Source organism: Monodelphis domestica, chromosome 5, assembly GCF_027887165.1.
Source record: "Monodelphis domestica isolate mMonDom1 chromosome 5, mMonDom1.pri, whole genome shotgun sequence".
Classification (NCBI taxonomy): domain Eukaryota; kingdom Metazoa; phylum Chordata; class Mammalia; order Didelphimorphia; family Didelphidae; genus Monodelphis; species Monodelphis domestica.
The window spans coordinates 238,702,453-238,728,659 of NC_077231.1; the positions used below are offsets into that span (position 1 = coordinate 238,702,453).

Here is a 26,207-nt window from a genome sequence, read left to right on the forward strand (position 1 = left end):
AACAGTATGTGTGGTCAATGAGCCAACAACTTTCTTCTTCTTGAAAACCCTAGTGTTCTAGATGAAGCATGAACGAAGCTGGGTTTGGATATTAAATGGCCTTCTCTGGGCTTATACTGGAGCCCACGTTGTGGCTTCACAATGTCAGTAGTTGAAAAGATCAACTAAGTAGATCCCATGGGAATATCCCTGAGATTTATAAGTCATATGAGGAGATCCAATGGCAATATTGCCATGAAGGCTGGTATTCTATCAAAAATGATGAGATTATCATTACCAGCACCAGCTCTATCTCCAGGCCTGTAGAGAGAAGCTACACTTAATAGGAAATAAAGTATTCTCAAATTTAATCTTATTAATAAGATAGTGAGAAACAGAATAATCTAGTTAAAGATATTCTCTGGCTTTCCAAAATCCTATCAGAACAAAAGTTCACAGAGTACTAAATCTGAGCATATTTTTTGACATAATGATACCACTACTATACCCAAGAAATCAAGGAAAGTGAAAAAAGGACATATATGTACAAAATATTAATGATAGCCCTTTTGGTATGAAAGACCTAGGAAACCGATAAATTGGGAATGGCTAGACAAATGATGATACATTCATGTAATAGAATACTACAGTGTTGTAAGACATGATCATGAAGAATAAATTATGAAGAACAACTTATACTATAAGGACAACATTGTAAAGGCAGACAACTTTGAAAGACAGGATTCTTATCATGTATTGATATATATGCTACCACAATTACAAGGGACCAAATAAGGAAGATGCTACTAATCTTCCAAATAGAGAGGTGACTCAAGAAGCAGAATAAGATATATTTTTTGACATGGTCAGTACAGAAATTTATTCTGCTTTACTATACTTAAGTATTAGTAGGATTTGGTCTTCCTTCTTACTTTCCTTTTCTTTCTTTCTTTCAAATGAGGAGAGGAAGAGATAATGGAAAAAAAACTATTGGAAATTGGAAAAAATGTTAAAAAGCTCAAAGTTTACAGAGTTTCAACAATGTTACTAGCACCAAGTTTCTGAACAATAAGACTAGCCAAAAAGCTTTAAAGTTGTATTTTTTTATTAGAAAGGAAGAATTACTTGGCAACTAGCAATGGATTTTGTCCTCATATTTTCCAGCTTAAAGTAACTGACAAAAATTCCCTTCGGTCTTTAGCATCTGTTGAGTGACTGTTTATTGCCCATATAAGGCTAAGCTGTCTAAATTAATGTCTCCTAAATCTTCAGCTTCCGGATTCTTTTATAAGCATCATAAAGTTCTGTTTGCAAGGTCTTCATAGCAATATATAAAAATACTTTTTTTCCAGGTAAATTAATTATAGGGCAGATTTAAGTGAAATAAGAATAATATGGATTTTTGAGTAAAAAGTAGAGAGTAAGGCACTAAAAAAATATAGCATATCTCATAAACTAGAAAAAAATTAAATTCTATTCAATCTTCATGGACAAAAAAAAAAGAATAAACTTAAAAGTAGTGAGCAACTTACTGAACTTTAGTTTAGCCTAGTTGCTATTCAGAATATGTACAACAGTTTGTACTCACGAAGCACTTAATAATTTTGAAAATAAACATCTCTTTTTAAAAAAATTACAATGAAAGGCATGTTTAAACATGATGGTAAAAACAATCTACTAGCCTTTAAATATTCCTTGTTTCTCTGTGCATCTAATAATCAAAGCACTCTCAAAATAGAATGATTAAATTATCAATACAAACTATTGATTTGTTTAATTTATAGAATTTCTTAGTGGGAAAAATGAAGACAACAGTACAAACTCTTTATTTCTGTTTGGATTTAGAGTGTCACTTAAAACAAATGAGGTCTGAGTTAATAAGTGGTTTATAATCTGGAGTCTGTGAACTTGAAATTTTATTTAGATAAATATATTTCAATAGTACTAATTTCCTTGGCAGCTATGTATTTTATTTTATTAATTTAAAAATATTATTTCAATAAGATGTTCAAAGGTTTCATCAGACTTCCAAAGGGGTTCATTAACAAATAAAAAACAAAGGTTAATGAACGGATGCAGAGAGAAATGAGCAAAACCAGGAGAACATTGTAAACAGTAACTGGAACATTATGGGTCAATCAAATGTAGTAGACTTTGCTAATAGCAATACAAGGATCCAGGACAATCCCGAGGACATATGAGAAAGAATGCTTTCCATGTCAAGAAAAAGAACTGTGGGAGTGGAAACACAGAAGAAAAACATATGATTTATCACTTGTTTAAATGGGTTTGGATTTGGGGTTTTGGTTTTAAAAGATTATTATAAATACAAATAATATGGAAATAGGTTTTGAGCAATAAGACATGTATAACCCAGTGAAATTTGTTGTCAGCTCCAGAAGGGGGTAGGGAAAAGGGGAGAAAGAGAACATGAATCATGTAACCTTGGAAAAATACTTAAAAACAAATAAATCTAATAAAAAAATGGTTAAGAAACCTGGTTTAGATAAACCCACAACACAACAATGTGAAGGTAACACCAAAAATTGAATCATTTGAATGAGTAAATTAATAACTATTTGAAGTATTAATGTATTAGTCTATCAACTGCATCTTCTAAAGTGATGTCATTTCTTCTGTTAAAAAAACTTATATAAATTATATAACAAATGATTATAAAATGACGGAGCTATTTGGAATAAACCTGTTATTTTTTTCTTTGAAAAAATTTGAATAAGTTTTTCCCACACAAAAAGTATAATATTGATACAAGATTAAAAACAAATATACCAACCAGGAAAGTATGGAAATTTGGAATTGCCAACAACTATGGTAAGCTAAACTTTTCCTGGCTGAGAAGGATCCCAAAAGATGAATCACTTGCCCTAGCTTTCCTCCTGCCTTCTCTCATTCCACTTCTATAGCAAACTCTGGGTCAATTTAAAGCTTGGAAACTTGGTACTACTCTGTGGGCTTCCTTCCTGTCAGAGCCACTTTTCCACTCTGACACACTAGTCCCAAGGAGATGATTCTGTAAGTTCAGAACTGGCTCAGGATCATCCATCTACCAATAGTCAAAAGAGGAGTTCAAGCAGAAAGAAGCAAGTACAAAAATCTTAGGAATGGTCATGTTTAGGGAGCTCCTTTCTGTTCATCTCCCACCTATTACCCACAGGACTGCTAAAGAATCTCATTGATAGATGGTAAAAAGGGAAAGTTGATGAACCTGACAATGATATCTTTATCTCTAAGAGACTCATGGCAGGAATGCAGCCATGTTATTCATATAAATGGAAATGTAGCCTGCTACAAAAAGAGGTCTGGATGTGGGATCAGAAGACCTGAGGTCAAAACCAACCTCTATTTACTATGCTTCAGTACTATGTGTGACCTCAGACAAGTCTCTTAACTTCTCTGGGCTCCAGGTTCTCAGCTATTAAAGGAGGCAACTAGTTGGACAATATGACCTATGAGATCCCTTGTAGTTTTAAATATATGTTTATGTGATTCTTCCTTATCTTTCCACACCAGAAATCTGGGGTAATGGGCAGGGGTTCAAACATCATGGAAAGGATCTATAAGGAAGCTGTTGTTATAGCCAGAGAAACCAGTTATATTTAAGCTTCATCTACAATATTAAAAGTAAAATTATAGCCTCTTCAACCTTTTAGGCTTGACAAGATGGCAGCTTATATTCAGATGATTACAACAAAAAACTTTGTGCAAATTACATCTAATATGTAAAACTGACCCTCCAAGCAAATTTATTTATCATAAAATATGTGTATTATTAATAGACAGGAGACCTGATCCTGTTTAAATAGTTTTATCATAACAAAATTTACAAGGGTTTAAAAATTATCTCTTTAGAAAGGAATCTTCAGAAACACAGAAGTAATCGAATAATGTATTTTTAGGTGGAAAGAAAGGAAGAAAATACAGATTTTTTTCTCTTCCTCTGTTCTTCAGTACTTTTACTTCGTCAATAAAGGGATTAAAAAATAGTGGTATGGACTTACTGGTTTTCTGAGGAAGAAAATAGACAGAGCTCCAACTAACGGCATGTCCCCAATTAATGGTTCTAAGATAACTCTCATTGTACCATGGATCTAAAATTTAAAAAAAAAGGTTATTTTATAACTTCATATAAACCCTTTAGGGCAAAATGCACAAAAACAATTGTCATTTTAAAATTATTATTTTAATGACTAACACTACTAACACTACTGATTTCAGGTTCCTCCAAAATGGCACATACTGGGGGTCCTGCTACAATCCTCAATTTTTAAACAAAAAAAATACTTTCAAAGAATGGATGGCACAATGGAAAAAAATGTTTGACCTTAAATGTACTGTATAGAAAACATTTAGATTTTTTATAAAAGAACTTACCTGTATACTTTTCACACCAGCTCTACAGAAGTATCTCTTGATCTCCAAGTCAATCTCACAATTTCCCACAAAACTAGAAAAGGAAAATAGATTATAGTACTTTAAAATAAGAGCAATTAAAAATAATCTACAATAATCAAATTATTTTATATCTTTAGGTCTAAGGCTCAAATGAAATTAAACCAGGCCAAAAAGAAATCAGGTCAAAGACAAAATACTAAAAATTATTAACTAAAATTTTTTTAAAGAATGCAAATATTTTATAGATAGTCATCATCTAGAAAGTTGGAAATTGAACCATAGAGTTGGACAATGAATTAGACCAAGATTTGAACAGAAGAAAGAGAATAAGCAGGATTACATTTGAGTGCCTATAATTTTAATTATTCCAAATTACTATAGCATAAAACTCCATCTTTTTAAGCCCAAATACTCCATCAATGACAGGACAGAACAATAATTACCTGATCTGAAGGTCCAAAATAATCTGTCGTTTGTCCACATTTTCAGTGTATACTTTAACACCATTAATCCTCAGGGGCTGAAACAAGTAAGATTTCAGAATTTCTCAAAGACCAAAGTCATACTTTATTATATTTTTAGCTTTTCCTCTTTGTACCACTATCTTTCACAGATGTTCTTATTTATGTATGTTAGATTTAAAAAAGGATACCAGAAGGAGAAAAAGATTTACATAAACAAATTCTGTAATTTTCCTTTCATAAATGAACAGTACCATGACAAAAGATAACTTTGTTTAATGTTCTATGTTTACATGATTAGTTCCCATACAATTTAGGATCTGGTTTGGATCTACAGGTTGTTTAAAAAAAAAGTACTTTGGAATCAACATCTCTATTTTAAGATCATCAGAATTAATGTGTGCCCTTTATATAAAATGATATTCGAAAGACAGAATGTCAATATCTTCTCCATTCCAAATGTTTCCCTGTCCCTCCATTCCTGATGGCAACATTTAGACACTCCAAGGAGAGATGACTTCAATAATGTAGACATTGTCTACCAGAGATGCAAGTTACACTCCCTTCACACCTTAGCAGATAAATTCAATAGCAAGTGGAACAAAAAAGAATCATCTAATTGCCAATCTTTTGGTAATGAGCCCCTGTGAATTCCGCTAGAAAATGTCTCAGATTATGGACACAAACTCACATACTACCCATGGGTTCATACTTGAAGTCTCTTCCTTGTAAGGGTTTGTAAACCAAGAATACGGTCTTCGAGAATCCAGAGTCACTTCCACACTGGAATCATATTTAGACTCTAGTGGGAGAGTAAATCACTTGGAAAATAACATGTCATCAAGGGGCAGCAAAGTGGCACAATGGTCAGAGAGCTGGTCCTGGGGTCAGGGAGACCTGAGTTTTAATCTTAGACACTCAGTAGGCTCTATGACCTTGGCAAGTCACTTGATTTCTTTCAGAGTCCATATGCATCTGTAAAATGGAGGTAATAATAGCATCTGCTTCCCAAGGTTGCAGTGAGGATCAAATGAGATAATGGTTGTAAAAGTGCTTATTATAATCCCTTGTACATTATATATGATATAGAAATGTTAGCTGCTGCTCTTACTATTACTGCTGCTGCTTCTACTACTACTACTACTACTACTACTACTACTACTACTACTACTACTACTACTACTACTACTACTATTCTTTTCTTCAAATTATTTCCCACAATTTTCATTTTTAGGATTTTTTAAGAAGATAATTTGTGGACAAACATCATGCTAACCATACACAATTGTCTCTTTTCCCCTAACATATGTTTCAAGGCCCCTGTGGCAAAGTAAAAAAGAGAGCAGGTTTTGCAATTAAGATGACATCCTCTGAAAAATACTGGCTGTTGTTCTCAACTATTCTGGACCAGAAAAATGTCTAAAGTTTCTTCTTAACTCTAAGAACCTATGAACCTCATTTTACGGAAAGATCAAAAGTAAAACACTAACATATATACTTCATAATTCTTGCTTTGTTAAAGGCATATCAACTGTTGACTATTAAAACAATGAAAATTATAGTTATGTGTTACATAAAATTTATAAGCACACACACACAAGCTAGGAATGCACAAAAATAACCTAATTGTGAATATTATATAAATATGGATCAAAATATTTCTTGGAATAGTTAAAATATAGCTCTCTGTGTTAGCATGAAATATAGATGGAGTGAGCAGTTTTTTACATGATTTAGTTTTCAGGACATACAGCTAGATAGTTCTTTTACCCTATTTATCATTGTTATTTGAAACTCTATTAGACACTGCCATTCCTTGAGATAAGTTTTTAATAAGTGTTTTGTTAAAGTGTAAATGACCCCAAGGAAGTACTGCATAAAGGCAATGACAAGCTATTTAAAATAAGTGTGGATTCATTTAAAATCAGTATTCCAATATTTCCAGTTAGACATATTCCTATTTATCCAATAACTATAAAAAATGAATCAGCAAAGGTAAACCTAAAGGTATGGAGAATGATATGGAGAAGAGAAAATGTGGGGAATTTGAGAGAATATTTTGACACAAATAGTAATTGAAAGAAGACAAAGCAGAGTAGAATAGTAAAATGTTAGACTCTGGGTAGCATGAGAGAACAAGCAGGATAAGTGGACTGAAAGCTCTCTAACATGAGAGGAATAATACAAAATGAAGGCTTTTCATTTTTCAACTGAAGATGAACATCCCTTACTTCACAGTTTTGCTTGGGCCAACTCTAAAGAATAAACAGAAAAAGGAAAGACAACAGTCAAAGAGAAATAGTAAGGTCAATCAGAATCAGCAAAGTGTAAAATGGGACTAAATAGTACCTAGAGTACTTAACTCATAGAGTAGTTGTGATAATCAAACAAGAAAGCAAGGAAAGCAATTTGAAAACCTTAAAAGTGCTCAATAAAATGGTTTCCTATTGCTAAGTAGTTTAATAACAATTTTACATTGTTATGTAAATAACTTTATGTGTTTCCCAAGAACAAAAGAATTCAGAAGAAACTAACCTGATGGCCCATATCAATCTTCGTGAAACTGAAGGTACTAAGGTGAGCATTTGCTCCCCGAACAGCTGGTTCTATTGTTTCTCGAAACAGTTTCTCTATAAACTGGCAAATAAAAGGCCACATGTGTTTTACGGTCTAGGAAGAAAAAATAAGGATCTGTTAAAAAAAAAAAGGTTACATAAACACAATCTGTTTAAGTCGTTGAGAACAATGTACCTTCAACCAGATTTATTTTTAGATGCTGCCTGTACATTTTCTATCCAGAGAGTCTGCAGTACCTTCAGATAATTTGAGGGGGAAGGGGGAAGAGTTAAAGGATTTTGATTACTACCTAGTACAACTATGAGAAACCAGAACACTTGTGGCAGGTAGTGTTCTGCGTAACTGAATTTTCATAATAGTTATTTAATTTCTGAATTTAATGTAACTTGGGGTTAGGTTAGCTAGTCAACTCTTTTTACTAAACTTTTTCATTTTAATCTACTTTCCTTCCTTATAAAGTAAACATAATTATTTTTATGACTAAGGAACATTTAATAAGCTTTAGGGAAATCATTTGATATTTATTTTCACTATAAATTATTAGAGGTATAGAAGGCTGAGGGGATACAGATGAATATGTACTAAAAGGCAAGCCCTAAGACATTCTTTGGTTTTGAAGGGTTTTTTAAATATCTTCATATAAATAAAAAGAAATAAGTACCAAAAATTGCTATGCATTAGTATGCATTACTGTAAGAATCAGTTCTATAAAGTCAAAGTACAGTATTTTTGTTGTGAACTGGCTCTGGCATCCTAAAAATCAACGTGGAACATTGCACAAAGACTTACTAAAACGTGTATGCCCTTCGACCCAGCGATACCACTACCAGGGTTATATAGCCCAAAGAGATCAAAGAAAGAGAAAATGGACCCACATGTAGAAAAATATAGAGAATACTGTTTTTTGTAGTGGCAAAGAACTGAAAACTATCAGGTATACCCAACAAGAAGAGAATGGTTAAATAAGTTATGATAAATGAATATAATAGAATACTAATCTAATGTTAGAAATATGAGATTTCTATGAACTTATGCATAATGAAATGAGCAGAACTAGGAAAACAATTTAACAATAACAAAGTGAAAACAGTAACTTTGAAAGCTGAAAGAACTATGATCAATTCAATGACCACCACAATTGCAGATAATTAGTGATGATGCATGTTATACACCACCTGACAAGAGAGGTCATGGACTCAAGTTACAGAATGAGACATACATTTCCAGATGTGGTCTACGTAGAAACTTTGTAAGATTTTTTTCTTTTTTCTTTTTCAAAGGAAAGAGGTAAAATTAAAGAAAGGGAATGGTAAATGAAAGGTGGGGGTGAGGGAGGTCATTGAAATGTTTTTTAATACCCTTAGAAAAAAATAACAGATATGGCGAAAGAAATCATAATAGATGAGCAAGACAGATTTAAAAGTGACATACTGAATTTACTCTAATACTTAAAAAATAGAAGAAATCTACACATAACAAAAACCCAAAATTTCATGTAGTCTTTTTTTGTCTATGGTGAGTATATGTGAAAGAAAATTCTGGTTTCGGTTGGTATTGTTAATATTAGAATAATTTTTTAAAATAACAATAAAGAAAAGAGGGAGATGACAGAAGAACATTCCCTCAGGCTTTTCTTTAGTCACAATTAAAGAACTCTTCTTCTCAAGGCATAGCAAGTAACCCAACATGGAGTTCTATTTATCTAAAACAAAAAGAAAACAAAAAATTGATTCTTCTACATTATTTCAAATGCTGTAACTTTAAAATCTCAAACAATAAATGGCATCCTTTCATTTCCTAATTCTTATGGATGACAAGAAGAATTGAGTCTTACCTTATTTAGCCATTCTGCTCTTTCAGTGTCAGGAAAATGGACCTACAGGGGAGAAATATAGACATATACAATTAATTTGGGCATTAATAGAAAAAAAACTCACAATATTATTTGGCATTTCTATAGATATTTACCTTGATTATATGATGATTTAGAAAACCAGTTATTTACACTCTTTAGTTGCAAAACCAGGTCTATATTACTCTATTAAAAATGACAGGAAAATAATCTTCTAAGAAATGAAATAAAGATATGATCATTTGGGCCTTTGACACTTTAGTTTAATAGTGTTTTGAGGAAAGAAGAAACCCAAGAGTTCTAAATGTCAAAAATCAACATTTTTCTCCTGTATCTTTTTACTATTTTTGATCTCCTCACTGACATGTTCTACTAACACCTGAAAATTCTTCTATAATGCTTACTTAATATCTTAATATCTAAAACTGGTTAATGAGGGATCTGCCAAAAAGTATCCTTAAGAAGACAAGTATTCTACTTATACTTAATACGTATTCCTTTTGATCTCTACTAAGGCACATAGAACATTATAGAAAGTTTGGGCTCCTGAGGTGAAACCTGCTGTTTAATAAACAACATGTATTATTTCTGTACCACTAGTTAAGATGGAGACCTTTCCCCACCAAAAAAAATAATCATAAGGGTATTACTGAAATGTTTTTGTAAAGATGCCAAATTCTTAATGATTGGGAAGTTAACTGGTCAGTGATTGATGGAAATCTATAATTAGGGATAGTTACAGAAATAACGGGGGGGGGGGGGGAGAACTTTTTATTTTACCAGGCAAAAAGAGCAGTCCAAAGATAAGCAAAAGACAAAGTGACTGGGGCAGGGGGGGGGGGGGGGGAGAGAATGGAGGCACCACACTGGTGTGTGTAGTTTTGGATCTGAGAAACAGGTTGAAAACTAAAACTAGACTAAGTTACAAATTTTTCCATATTTCATCTGTCTGCTCTGCTGCCTGCCGCCCCCCCCCCCCCCCGCCATCTATACACATATACATTTTGTAGTCTAGCAATTCATTGAATTGAAATGAATTAGGTTTGGGGGATAACCAGTAGCAACTCATCTTCCCCAACCCCACTGAACTATCCAATTTTAAATCTGCCCTGTGGTTGTCCCTTCCAGACCTGAGTCCACATACCCTCAAGGATTTACTCTTTTATCTTTGGAACATCTTTCATGGGGCCTGCAATACTCTGATTAGTGAGTAACAATCAGCACACATTCACATCCCTCTGTGGCTACAACATCTCTATATGGGTTGTTTTTCCCTATTAGCATGAAGTTCCTTGAGGGCAGAATATTTGACTTTTTCACTTATGTCTTCAAGGCTTAGAGAAGAGCTTAGAAATACTTTTTCATTAATTTCTTCCAAGTTTAGAATTTTCATGCAGCAAAATAGTTTGAAGTTGGGCTTGAGTCTCAAAGCTACATTAAACTCTCCATTTTCTTTAGATAATGGTGACTAACTGACCAAAAAGAAGTATGCTGTTCCCAGAATGATTTTTATCATTTATGTATTCTTTCCTTTCCCAATTTAGAGTGACCTTTGTAATTTAGGACCTCATATCATCATGCTTATATAGTATAGTATAGCTTATTAGTCAATTTCTACTTCCTTGTAGTGTGTATTCAATAATTGCTGAATTAAAATGAACTTAGATTGAATCACAGAAAACTTATTGCTGGAGTCCACTAAAAAATTTTCTATTTTATTCCATTTTTCTGCTTTATAAAGCAGATATAACTTGTTAATGAAATGTTAATGCTTTTGAGCAATTGTTGAGTAATCAAAATTCATTTTTCCCAATATAATTATCACTTTGGTATTTCCAATAATCTCAGCCATTTAAACTATTTAAAAGATTGATGGAAGATATATCTACAGTGCTCCAACCTCACCTTTATAAAAAACACAATTTTCTTATCATCACTTCTTGCTCAAGAAACAATAGGGGTTCTCTAATGTATAATGTATCAAATCCAAACTACTAACTTTTTCTACACCAACCTATCTCACCAATTTTATTTTTTTATTATTCTACCTTTCAGATTCTTATTCAGCCAAATTAATCTGCCTATTTCTTTACACAAAGTTTATTCATCCAGGCTTCTTTATATATTGGAAAATTTAAGAGCTAGAAAGATGCTCAGAACCATCTAATTCAGTCTGATAAAAGTAAGAATCCTTTTTACAATATCCTTAATAAGTGGTCATTCTGTATGGCGAAATAGCAGGCTCTCCTTTCACCTTTAACTAACCTTCAAAATTTAGCTGAACTCATTTCTTCCAAGAAATTAGCTCCTCCCAAATTTGACCATTCCTTAAAACTTCCCCTCAGCATTTCTGTTATTAACTCATATTTAGTTTATACTTTCTGCCAGGGAAACTACTGTTACTCATAGTTTTATGTTTCCAAGCAGATTACAAAATCATATCCATGAACTTTATCTATGTTTATCATTCCCAGAGTACATAATAAAGCACTGTATATGTACTCATTGATCAACATTTTCACTAAGCATAAAATCTATTTTATTGTCCTAATTTTCACCTTATTTGTTTCACTTTTTTATACACTATGTGATACAACATATAAAATACTGCACCTGAAATCTGAAAGACCCAAGTTCAAATACAATCTCAGACACTTAGTAGTTATGTGATCTTGCCAAGGCACTTATTTGCCTCAGTTTCCTTCTCTATCAAAAGGAGATAATACCCTCTCCCTCCCAGAATTGTGAAAATTAGATTATATATAATGTGATTTGCAATCTTTAAAAAATAAATGTTAATTATTATTATATTATATATATTATGGAGGATCACTTAAATTTTCATCTATTTACTTATATAATGACAACTAGACGATGCTCAGTTTTTGTATAAAAAACCATGGGAGGTATAGCATATCAATACAATCGTAAAGCATCCACAAGATGATCTATTATCACACTTGGCACCTTCTTCGCACCTATACCTTTCAGGGTTCATTTTGACTTGAAGTGAAAAAAAAAACCAACAAAAACTAGAAAATCCTTATGATTACTACAATTGACAGTTCTGAAGGCATGAAATTAAGCTGCTAATGGAGGAGGCACTCAAACATCAGCAGAACAGAGATAGTGACCTAAGTTCTTACAGAGCAACTACCAAGTATAGGGACAGTTAGGTGGCCCAGTGGATAGAATACTGGGTCTGAAGTCACAAAGACCTGAATTCAAATCTCTCCTCAATTATAGTTGTGTGACCCCCAGCAAGTCACTTAACTCTGTTTATTTCAGTTTCTTCATCTATAAAATAAACTGGAGAAGGAAATGGCAAACCACTTTGCTATCTTTGCCAAGAAAAGACCAGAAGTTATCACAGAATTGGACATGACTGCGAGAACTCAGCAAAATGGTAGTACATCACCTTGTACATAATAAACAATCAATATTTAATTTTTAAGAGAAAAGAAATTGAAGGAGATGCCCAGTATTAACAAGAAAAAAATAAAGAGAAAATTCCTCAAAACATATTTCTCATCAGAAATTTAAAACCTCTTTAAGAAATCTTTACTTTAACACTTGAAAGGCTCTATGACCTCACTGCAGTGAGTATTCCCCAAACAACAAAAGCCAAACTTTCCACCCCTCTTAATGGGTTCATGAAGTTTGAACCAAAAAAATTCATAACCAGCTTTTTAGTGATAAGTCCCTCCAAATTTAGCCAATCCAATTGGGCAAATCATTCAAGCTCTCTGAGTCTGAACAGTTAAATCAGGATTAAAATACATGTAAGGAAAAAAATGAAGATTTTTATAAGTTTCTCTGGTAAAAGTCTTGTTTTCGAAATATAAATAAAACTGAGACAAATTTATAAAAATAGCAGCCATTCTTCAATTCATAAATGAATGAGTAGTTTTCAGAAGTCTATTCTATCAACAATTTATGTGAAAAAAATCAAAATCACTATTGATTAGAGAAACTCATAATTAAAGTAATTCTGAAGTACCAATCATATCCATAAAATTGACTAAAATGACAGCAAAGAAAAAGGGCAAATGCAGGAATGGATGTGAGAAAACAGGGACCCTAATGCACTTGTTGGTAGAGATGAGAACTAGTCCAACCATTCTGGAGAACAATTTGGAACTATAAAACTGTGGAGACTCTGAGCCAACAATACAGCTACAAGGTCCATAGTCCCAGAAAATTAAAAAAAAAAAAAGGAAAAAGAGTTTTATGTACAAAAATGTTTATTGTAGCTCTTTTGGGGGGAAATAAAGAATTAAAACTGAGGGGATGCCAATCAGTTGGTGAATAGCTAAAGAAGCAATGATATATGAATGTACAGAATATGACTGTGTTGTAAAAGTAACAGTTTCAGAAAAAATTGTGAACACTTGTCTGAACTAATGCAAAGTAAACTAAGCAAAACCAGAACAATCTTTAAAAAAAAAAAAAAGCATTATTGCTAAATTGACTGTGAATGACTAACTCTGCACCATACAGTAATCCACCACAATTCCAAAGGACTTCAGGGATATATAAGATGCTCTCCACCCCCAGAACAGATGAACTCAAGACTGCAGATTGAAAGATTGAAGCATCTTTTCCCCCTTTATTTTTCTTGCCTTTTGGGGGTGGGGGGGAGGGAGAGGTGGGACACAGATTATGTGGAAATGTTTTGAATGACTTCATATGTACTTTTTAAAAAAGCAACAGTCAGAAAAACTAAACTTCAAATCTTAGTTCCACTCTTTATTAGCAGCGTGACCTTGGGAATGTAATATCATCTCTCTGGGCCTCAGCTGGCAAATTAGAATATTGATGACTTCTACAGGTCTCTTCTAGCTCTAAATTTAGGGATCTGTGGTTGCCACCTACAAGCTCAGCTCCTTCTAAATCAACTCCTTCACTTTATAGATGAGAAAAATGACAGTCAGAGTAGTGAACTGACTTGCCCAGTCATAAGGCAAAGCCTGGATTGGAGAGATCCCTGATTATCTAGATGGACATGGGGTCAGGAAGATCTGAATTCAAATTTATCCTCTCATATTTACCAGCCATGTTACCCTGGGCCAGTTACTTGACCTCTGTTTCCCTCAGTTTTCTCATCCTCTCAGGGTTGTGGGCATAAAATGCGGTAATAATTGCAAAGTACTTAGCACAGTGCCTGATACAGAACATGAGTCAGCTATTATCATTACTATTATTATTATTAGTCCAGTGATCACTCTACTCTACCAAGTACTTAAATGGACTGAGCTGTCAACAGTTTATACTTCTTTCAAAGGTGCTAATCATGACCATTCACAACCCGAGTCTCTTAAGTTTTTATTTTTCAACTGCATTCATAGAGAATATTGTTAATATGTTTCAGTCCTTCCTTAGGTCTTTTAAAAATATTTTGAGACTAGTACCTTGTATTTGTACTTGGGCTTTCCATCTGTTCCCTTGTGGGGAGGAGGGAGTCTTGCTATAGAACTAACCTATCCACTTTTCTTTATCCATTTTCTGATTGGGAATTTCCTAGATGCCAGTTCTATACACCAGCACATCATTACTGCCTTTAGGCCCTCCAAGCTTCTCCTCATTGAACTCCAGTCCCTTGTGACTCTGGGTCTTTAAAACATGTGGTGTTCCCTGTAGAGTCACACAGAGTCACCAGAGAATGCTAGTGCTTGAAAATGGGGTGTTGGTAACAGCCAACAACTCAGAATCATCAGAAATACTGTACAATTGTCTTAAATGCCATTCCATGCATCTTCTCTTTAATTCTGGGCCCAGCTCCAATGCTTGTCTCAGAAAGATATGGTGCCCTGCAATTTGATGGGCATGAAGAATTTTTCTATGTAAAGCTGGGCCAATTACTTTGGCATGGCTCTGGATGCCATTGAAGAAACTATATAATTTATCTGGCACTTGAAAGAAGCTAAGTAAAACAGGGCTTGTCTCTATACAAGACAAGTGGTACAGCAAGAAGAAAATCTTTGAAGACCTCTGCTTATGCCTTGTTTGATGATGATGATGATCAGAGAATCATTAAAACAGCATTATTAAGGGCAGCTCAGAGAAACAAGAGCCAGGCCTGCAGATGGGAGGTCCTGTTCAAATCTGGCCTCAGATATATACTGGCTGAGGGACCTTGGACAAGTCACTTAACCCCAACTGTCTGGCCCCTCTCTTATGCCTTGGAATTGATATGTAGTATTACTCCTCAGAAGATAAAGGCTTAAAAATTATTATTTCAGTAGTATCTATCAAAAAACTTATAAAACCTTAATATACATAAAGGAAATACTGTGTTGGAAATAAAGATTTTAAGGTTGCATTTTGTTCTATTTAGCCAAATGCTTTTTTTTAATTGGCAATAAACACAGCAAGATTTGGTATTCCCTACATTTATGAGTATATTATAACTATAAAGAGGATACTATAAGATTTTCTGTATTGGAAAAAAATAATCTGTAAAAGTCTGCTTTATCTTTTTTTATAAGATACTTAATACTTCTATAGATGTCAAATATCCTAGATGGAGAAGAAATCAGACATACAGTTCAGCTAATGTCTTTATAATGGCCTCTTTGGAGTAAAAATAAATATTTCCATTCTTTTGGAAACTTCCCTTTTTTGGCAATATCAGTCTTGACCCACAGAGTTGATCATTTGATAAATATGAGAAGTTTCCTAACTGCTCTTCTTGCTTCCAATTTCCTCTCTCTCTAATCTCCCTTCCACAGAGATGCTAGATTAATACTAATGTACCGATCTAAATACAACACTCCTCAATTTAAGAAACTTCAACAGTTTAAACTTCTTGTTTGGCATTTAAAGCAATGAGGAGACTAAACTACTATTCTTTTCAGATGATGTGATGGTATATTTAGAGAATCGTAGAAAATCAATTAAAAATAATTAATGATTTTAGCAAAGTTGCAAGATACAAAATAAACCCACATAAATCATCATTTTTCTATATATTTCCAACAAAACTCAGCAGCAAGAGTTAGAAAGAGAAACGTCATTTAAAATTACTCTAAACAAAACAAAATATTTGGGAATTTTTCTGTCAAGATAAACTCAGGAATTATATGAACACAACTTTATTGCTCATGAGTAGGAAGAGCTAATATAAAAATGACAATCCTACCTAAACTAGTTTATTTATTCAGTGCCATATCTATCAAATGACCAAAAACCTTTTTCATACAATTAGAAAAAAAGTATAACAAAGTTCATCTGGAAGAACAAAAGACCAAGAATATCAAGAGAACTAATGAAAAAAATGGGAAGGATAGGGGCCAGCAATACCAGATCTTCAACTGTACTATGAGGCAGTGATCATCAAAACAATATGGTACTGGCTAAGAGATAGAAGGGTGGATCAATGGAATAGATTAGTGTTTGATAAACCTAAAGATCCCAGCTTTGGGGACAAGAACTCACTATTTGATAAAAGCTGCTGGGAAAAATTGGAAAACAGAATGGGAAAAATTAGGTTTAGTTCAACATCTCATACTCTATAACAAGGTAAGTTCAAAATGGATACATGACAAATATAAAAAGTGAAATAATAAATAAAGTAGGTAAACATATAATAGTATACTTGTCAGATCTATGGGAAAGGGAGGAATTTTATTTTATTTTTTTTCCTTTTAAACATTATTTTATTTGGTCATTTTCAAACAACATTCATTGGAAACAAAGATTGTTTTCTTTTTCTCCACCCCACCCCCCTCGCCACCACTCCCATAGCCGACACGTGATTCCTCTGGGTATCACATGTGTCCTTGATCTGAACCCATTTCCATGTTGTTGGTATTTGCATTGGGGTGTTCATTTAAAGTCTCTCCTCAATCATATCCCCTCAACCCTTGTAGTCAAGCAGTTGCCTTTCCTTGTTGTTTTTACTTCCACCGTTTTGTCCTCTGCTTGTGGGTAGTGTTTTTTCTCCTAGATCCCTGCAGATTATTCAGGGACATTGCATTGACACTAATGGAGAAATCCATTACATTTGGTTGAACCACAGTATATCAGTCTCTGTGTACATTGTTCTCCTGGTTCTGCTCCTTTTACTCTGCATCACTCCCTGGAGGTTGTTCCAGTCCCCATGGAATTCCTCCACTTTATTATTCCTTTGAGCACAATAGTATTCCATCACCAACATATACCACAATTTGTTCAGCCATTCCCCAATTGAAGGGCATCTCCTAATTTTCCAATTTTTTGCCAACACAAAGAGCGCAGCTATGAATATTCTTGTACAAGTCTTTTCCCCTATTATCTCTTTAGGGATACAAACCCAGCAGTGCTATGGCTGGATCAAAGGGCAGACAGTCTTTTATTGTCCTTTGGGCATACTTCCAAATTGCCCCCCAGAATGGTCAGATCAATTCACAACTCCACCAGCAATGAATTAATGTCCCGACTTTGCTATATCCCCTCCAGAAAGGGAGGAATTTTAGACCAAGCAAGAGAAAAAGAACATTAAATGATATAATGAGTAATTTTGATTGTGTTAAATTAAAAAGGGTTTGTACAAAACCAATGGAATAAAAAAATTAGAGAAGCAACAAACTGGGGGAAAAATTTATAACAAAATTCTCTAACAAAGGACTAATTTCCCAAATATGTAACGAACTAAGTCAAATTTGCAATAAATCAAGCCATTCCCCAATTGACAAATAGTCAAGGGATATGAATAGGCAGTTTTCAGATGTAGAAATCAAAACTACTAATAAACACATGAAAAGTGTTCTAAATCCCTGTTGATTAAAGAAATGCAAATCAAAACAATTCTGAGTTACCACCTCATACCTAACAGATTGGCCAATAGGATAGTAAAGGAAAATGATAAATATTGGAAGGGATGTGTCAAAATTGGGACACTAATGCAATGCTGGTGGATCTGTAAACTGATCCAACAATTCTGGAAGGTGTGCAGGTGGAAAATTTGCCACAGCTGAGCTATATTCCCAGCATCCTTTTAAGTTATGTCCTCATTTTACATAGGGAAGCTTGGAAAATAAATTTGGCTGGGACCCATGCAGGATTCTTTTTTGGGAGCTTGTGCTTTTGATAAAGTGCTACAGGGTGAGTCTCTGGCTCTCTTTGCTCTCTTAACTGGAAGAACCTTTTTTCTTTTCTTTCTCTTTTGATTATTATTAACATTCTATAATTTTTGGCAACCACGAAGGGATTTCAGAACTAGAGGAACCAGATTTCTTCTCCTGTGGTGGTTTTCCCCTCTCCCCTCTGGAAACCCTTCAAAGCTTTCTCAGGCTCACTGCCTACACCTGCCCACCAGGAGAGATTGGTAGCCAAGTCTCTCCCTCACAGAGGCTGTTCCTGCTAACTCCTTCTGCTATTACTGCTGCTTTCTGTTGCTGCTACTGGTAAGCTTTAAACTCCCTGCCCCAAATCCCAGCCCAATAGAGGGGAATACCTTTTCCCTTTCCAGGGGGGTACTGGTCCTCTCTCCTAAGTCCTTTTCCAAAATACCCCACCCAGCTTCCTATACTCCCTCTCAGGCAAAAAACACACACACACACACACACACACACACACACACACACACACACACACACACACACACACACACACACACACACCTCTTCCCATTCCAGCTAAGAGGAGTCCTCACCCCTAAAACTAGCCCATAATCCTTGACTTAAACATCCTCACCACTGCCACTAGAGGCTAGTATTGAACACTCAGTTTTGTCTTTTTATTGAACTGCTAATAATGAATGCTACTCTACAAGAAATCTTTTTGGCTTTCCTTCAATTGGGAATCTTTACGGTTTTTAAATGCCTCCTTCTATGTTATTACGAAATTTTGTTTTATGTTGTTAGGAAATTTTCTTTATCAATTCTTAAATATTAGGGCACAAAAATTATGATGAACAAAATGCAAGCTAAAATGTAAGCTGACATTCAATTTCAACTGGACAATTTTAAACATTTCTTAACTGGTTCAATGGAAAACAAAGATTCCATCCAAAATATATCTGATTTTTCCAAACCTGTTTCTGAACTACTGAGAGAGGAAAGTCCTATTACTCCTGAAGTAGAGAAAAAAGACCCTTCTCCTAACAAAAACATTGTGGGATGATCAAATGTGATAGACCTTGCTACTAATAGTAATCCTGGACAATCTTGAGGGACTTATGAGAATGAATACTATCCACATCGAGAGAAAGAACTGTGAGAGTAGAAACACAGAAGAAAAACATGATTTATAACTTGTTTATATAAGTATATGATTTGGAGTTTTAGTTTTAAAAGATTACTCTATTACAAAAATGAATAATATGGAAATAGGTATCAAGTGATAACACATGTATAACACAGTAGAATTGCTTTTCAGCTCCAGGAGGGAGGAGGGAAGAGGAAAGGGAAAAAATATGAATCATGTAACCATGGAAAAATATTTTAAAATGAACATTTTTTAAAGTCTATGATTTTATGGTAAAAATATATAAAACAACTCCTGTGCTCAATAAGAAAACTAAAATATAGTAATAAGATGAAGTACTAATTAGCAAAGTTTTTTATCAATAGTATAAGGTCTGTGCAGATGTATCTGTGTATTTGTATATATAAAAATAATATAATATCATGTCTATATTAGTTAGATCTATTTTAAGAATACTGTGGACATTAGAGACCCCAAAATGTTTAGAATGGAATATGTACTTAGAATCTAATGTTAAGAGTATTTTTTTCATGGGTGAAGAGGGCAAATTTGCTTCAGTTTACAATTTAAGAGATATTTTTACCATTTCTTTCTTTTCCCCTAAAATGTCTCATTCTGTACCTCTAGTCCATCAATCTTCTCATAAGACATGGGAAACATGTCTTTTGAAGATGTAATTAGTTATTGCATTGATTATAATCTCCAGTCTTTCATTCTTACAATTCTGGGGTCATACAAACTGTTCTACTGGTTCTTTTCAATTTACTCTGAATCAGTTAATATGAGTTTTCCATTATTTCTCTAAATTCAATCTTTTTGTAATTTCTGATGGCACATTCTCTACTATCCCTTCTAAGGATGAGACATAAAAGGGCCTGTGACAAAGATTCTATTAACTGAACGTCTCACATAATGATAGCATTAAATAAAAGATCTGGTTAACTAAATAAACTACTGAGAATTATGGCTAAAGTAATTAAGAAGGGCAGCTAGTGGATAAAGCACTGGACTTATAGGAAGACTCATCTTCATGAGTTCAAATCTGGTCTCAGACCCACCTGTGTGACCCTGGACAAATAATTTAACCCTCAGTCACTTAGTCTCAGTTTCCTCATCTGTAAAATGAATTGGAGAAGGAAACAACAAATCACTCCAGTATCTTTGCCAAGAAAAGGAATCATGAACTGTCTGACATGACTGAAACAAATGAACCAAAAAATAATAATAATTAAGGGGTCAGGGGCTAAGACTATCCTAGCCAAAGAGATCTACTTATTTCATCTAACTCACTCCAAAACAAAAACCAAAGCTCAAGACATATTACATGAAGTGCTACTACTAGTCAGCCAAAAGTGAACCTCTTAGCATATTTAATGGTTTGTTTATCTGGTGTTTCGGTACTCTATCATGCTCTGAAACAGTTGGCTAGCAACATACCAAAACTTAACAAACATCAGGCTTTCACAATTAAAGCTCTGGTACCAGACCCAGTGTCATATAAAAAGACCAAGAATACTTAAAGGCTTCTTTCCATTTGCCAACATTAAAAAATGTCCTTTAAAAAACCATAAGGTTAGGGTTAGGGTTAGAACTATGGAAAAGATTTGAGGCATAACAAAGAGATGCTATTTATAAGTCAAAGAAGCTCAACTTCTGGTAATTACCATGTTTGAACAGATTTTTAGTTGGCTATTATTATCAAAAATGTTTCTTAGAGTATTATCTTTATCCTTTTTATCAACTGGGAAAATGATTTTTCTCTATATGTCAATTCCTCATAGATTTTAGAAATTATATTTTCATCAGATATATTTTTCAAGAGAGGAACCATGGTTTATTGAATAGAGCCAGCTTATGGGGACTGGAAAGGTTAAGTTCTATATCTGACATATTTTGGCTCTATGATCCTATTGAGTTATTTAATTTCTTGATCGTCCCAGCTGCAGAGCCCATGTTAGCCGTATACGATCATTGCAGAAAATATTTTCAAAATTTTTTTTCTCCTGATCTGTATTTTCTGTTTATTTTAGGTACATTGCTTTTTTCTTTTTAAGAGCAGCTCTTAATTTTCATATGATCAGATCAATCAATAAATATTTATTAAGTGCCTACTATGTACTAGGAAATGTTTTTATCCTATATTTTCTAATATTTTTTATCATTTCGTGAAGTGCTTGTTATGGATGAGGCACTAAGGGTACAAAGTGAAGTAGTTACTGTGCCCAAGGCAGTCACACTTTACCAGGGGAAACCACACATACCTTAAGTTTATACTGTATATACAGTGTAAATCTAGAGGGCTTCCCAGAGACAAGAATGAAATGGGAGAGTACTCTAGGCTGGGAGATGAGGTGTCCGGTGAGAAATGGCAAGATGGGACAATTTGGTGGACATTAGTGTGTGAGAAGCGGAGCAAGGTGTTGGCTGTTAACATTCTACTTCCTGGGAACTCTGAGTGCTATTCTTGGTTGCTGGGGATGAGAATATGTAATCAGAATGTTTCTCAGTCTATTTGAGGTTGGCTAACAAGTGAGAATGTGAACTTCCAGGTGTTAGGAGGCTAGTTGAGTCCAGGTGGACAGTTTCCTATGAATTTAGAATTGAGGAAATAAGGGGAGACATTTCAGCTCTTTTTAGAGGTATTTTTTTTAACCCTTACCTTCCGTATTAGAATCAATATTGTGTATTGGTTATAAGGCAGAAGAGTTGTAAGGGCAAGGCAATGGGGGTTAAGTGACTTGCCCAGGGTCACACAGCTGGGAAGTGTCTGAGGCCAGATTTGAACCCTGGACCTCCAGTCTCTGAGCCTGACTCTCAATCCACTGAGTCACCCAGCTGCTCCCAATTTTACTGAAATCTTGACAAAAATTAATACACATGCTTTTCTCATCTCTTTTTAATCAACTATCAGTGGCTAGGGGTTGTGATATAACCTTTCAAAATGTTATTATTTATGTTCAAAGAAATGAAATGTTTTTACATAGTTACCAAATTTAAGATTAAAAAATTATTTTTAAAACCCTACTGAGGAAAGCACATCTAGTGGAAATAGAAGAAAAAATGAAATCAAGTGCTTTTTTACACATATAACTTTAAAATTCTTTCACCTTAGGTAAATGACTTAAGCCTACTAGGCCTCAGTTCCCTCATCTATAAAAAATTAAAGTAGAACTAGAAGACAGGGAAATCTTTACCTCTATTTTTCAAGTGCATTTGACATTAGATACTACATTATGGCTAATTTGGACAAATTATTTTCAAAGGGAGAAAAAATGCTTTTAAAAGTATAGTAAATTATCATCTGTTTAAAAATAACTATACATATTGCTTTGCCTAAATGTTACTTCCTTCAAACATAATGTATACACACATTTTCTCTTATTCATCTATTAAATGAAATAGTAGCTATATGTGAAATACTTTAGTGGATACAAAAACACATTTTAAAAGTCCTGGCCATGAATGAATCAAAAATCTAGTTAGGCAAAATAGAAATAGATAAGAGTGCAGTTAGGTGACTCAATGTATTGAGAGGCGACCTAATGACCGAAAGTCCTCAGTTCAAATCTAGCCTCAGACACTTCCTAGTTGTGTAACCTTGGACAAATCACTTAACCTGCTCTGCCTAGCCCTTACTGCTTTCCAGCATTGGAACCAATCCACAGTATTGATTCTATGGAAAATGAGTTAAAAAAAAAAAAGGAAGAACTAGCTACATCCACGTTATACAATTCGGTACACTATATCCACTTGAGATTGATTGATACACAATCTCCACTTTTTGAAGAATGAAATTATCACTCGGGAAAGTTGAGAAATTGTTAGAAGACAGGAACAGGAGAGTCAAGCAGAGTACAGACCAGGACCCATCTGAATTATCCCAGCATTCCCCACCAAAAATGTTTTAAATAACTTTTCAAATCAAATTTTGGAGCAGCAGAGCCAACAGAAGGTCAGAGGGAGACATTTTTCTTTCCAAAAACAAATAAGGAGGTGTGCAGGAGAGGTCTGTCACACTGAGGTGGGCGCAGGTCCAGAGCACAGCAGAAGCTTAACAGCAACAGTTACAGAAGCCCTCAGCCCAAAGACAGCAGTCAGACAACTGGTCAGAAAGAGATTAAAGGGAACCTTTTGCTTGCAATGGTTGCAGCTGGTGTTCTGGGTCACAGTTTAAGGACAGAAAGGAGCACTAGTGCTTGCAGGGCAGAAGAGCAAAGACCCTTCCTGGATAAAGTACAAACCAGCAGAGTAATGTAATGATTACATCTTTCCCAGGATAACAACATCGTGGGAGTTCTGAAAACTTGAAGACCCTCAGAACTAGCTATGAAAATAGCAGCATGAATTGGGACAGTACCCTCACCCCCAAATAAGCAGAGCCCAACTTTAGCATAACATAAAGTTCAAAGTGAAGATGTGAAAAAAGCCACAAAAAATGATAATTGGACCCAAAGCCAGCAAAAATTCCTAGAAGAGTTAAAAATAGAAATAAGAGTGGTAGAGGGAAAATTTGGAAAAGGAATTAGTCATGCAATAATATTATAAAGAGAATTAACAGCTGATTTTTAAAGGCACAAAAAATAAAGAAAATATCTTAAAAAACAGAATTGGTTTAATAGTAAAAACAGGCACAAACATTCACTAAAAGTTTTTCATTTTAAGAACTCCTTAAAAGCACAACTGAACAGAAAAAGAAATTTAACAAGCCATCAAAGAACTCCCTAAGAAAAAAATCCCCAGGACCAGATAGATTCACAAATGAATTCTTTCAAACATTCAAAGAACAACTAATCCCAATATTATATAAACTATTTGACAGAATAAGCAAAGAAGGAGTTCTACCAAATTCCTTTTATGACATAAATATGGTACTGATTCCAAAGCCAGGCAGTTCAAAAACAGAGAAAGAAAACTATAGACCAATTTCCTTAATGAACATAAGATGCAAAAATCTTAAATAGGATAACTAAAAGACTCCAGCAAGTGATTACAATGGTCATTCATTATGATCAGGTGGGATTAACACTAGGAATGCAAGGATGGTTAAATATTAGGAAAACCATCCACATAATTGACCACATCAACAAGGAAACTGACAAAAATCACATGATTATCTCAATAGATGCAGAAAAAACCTTTGACAAAATACAACACTCATTCCTATTAAAAACACTAGGAAGTACAGGAATAGAAGGGCCTTTGCTAAAAATAATAAACAGTATATAACTAAAACCATCAGCCAACATCATCTGGAATGGGGATAAACTTGAAGCCTTCTCAATAAAGTCATGAGTGAAACAAGGATGCCCATTATCACCTCTATTATTTAACATTGTACTAGAAACACTAGCAGTGGCAATTAGAGAAGAAAAAGAAATTGAAGGTATTAAAATAGGCAATGAGGAGACCAAGCTATCACTCTTTGCAGATGATATGATGGTCTACTTAAAGAATTCTAGAGAATCAACTAAAAAGCTAGTTGAAATAAGCAACAACTTTAGCAAAGTTGCAGGATACAAAATAAACCCACATAAGTCATCAGCATTTCTATATATCTCCAACACATATCAGCAGCAAGAATTAGAAAGAGAAATTGCATTTAAAATCACTTTAGACAATATAAAATACTTAGGAATCTATCTGCCGAGACAAACACAGGAGCTATATGAACACATCTACAAAATACTCTCCACATAATTAAAACTAGATCTAAACAATTGGAAACACATCGATTGCTCATGGGTAGGACAAGCTAACGTAATAAAAATGACAATCCCACCCAAATTAATTTACTTATTTAGTGCCATATCCACTGAACTACCAAAAAACTTTTTTACTGAATTAGAAAAAAACAATAACAAAGTACATTTGGAAGAACAAAAGATCAAGGCTATCCAGGGAAATAAAGGGAAAAAAATGCAAAGGAAAGTGGCCTTGCAGTAGCAGATCTCAAACTATACTATAAAGCACTGGTCATCAAAACAATTTGGTACTGGCTAAGAGACAGAAAGGAGGATCAGTGGAACAGACTTGGGGTAAGTGACTTCAGCAAGACAGTCTAGGATAAGCCCAAAGATCCCAGCTTTGGGACCAAAATCCACTATTTGATGAAGAAAGCTGGGAAAATTGGAAGACAGTATGGGAGAGATTAGGTTTGGATCAACATCTCACACCCTACACCAAGATAAACATAGAATGGGTGAATGATTTGAATATAAAGAAGGAAACTATAAGTAAATTAGGTGAACGCAGAATAGTATACATGTCAGATCTTTGGGAAAGGAAAGATTTTTAAATTAAGCAAGAGTTGGGGAAAAAATCGCAAAATGTAAAATAAATAATTTTGATTACATCAAATTAAAAAAGTTTTTGTACAAACAAAACCAATGCAACCCAAATTAAAAGGGAAGCAACAAATTGGGAAACAATCTTCATAACAAAATCCTCTGACAAAGGTCTAATTACTCAAATTTATAAAGAGCTAAATCAATTGTACAAAAAATCAAGCCATTCTCCAATTGATAAATGGGCAAGGGACATGAATAGGCAATTTTTGGATAAAGAAATAACAACTATTAATAAGCACATGAAAAAGTGTTCTAAATCTCTTATAATCAGAGAGATGCAAATTAAAACAACTCTGAGGTATCACCTCACACCTAGCAGATTGGCTAACATGACAGCAAAGGAAAGTAATGAATGCTGGAACTGATGTGGCAAAGTTGGGACATTAATGC

General features: G+C 34.1%; 1 protein-coding gene across 2 annotated transcripts in view; it reads right to left on the reverse strand.

The window, feature by feature from the left end:
* The window catches only part of ESYT2 (extended synaptotagmin 2), a 110,512-nt gene that overhangs the window by 51,003 nt on the left and 33,302 nt on the right, over positions 1 to 26,207 (reverse strand). For both annotated transcript variants that reach the window (XM_001373397.5, XM_056799978.1), the window contains exons 2-6: positions 9,265 to 9,306; positions 7,389 to 7,523; positions 4,836 to 4,912; positions 4,372 to 4,444; positions 3,999 to 4,088 (exon numbers count right to left, since the gene is read on the reverse strand). In XM_001373397.5, the coding sequence (XP_001373434.4) occupies positions 3,999 to 4,088; positions 4,372 to 4,444; positions 4,836 to 4,912; positions 7,389 to 7,523; positions 9,265 to 9,306 (417 nt within the window). The remainder of the gene's footprint in view (positions 1 to 3,998; positions 4,089 to 4,371; positions 4,445 to 4,835; positions 4,913 to 7,388; positions 7,524 to 9,264; positions 9,307 to 26,207) is intronic.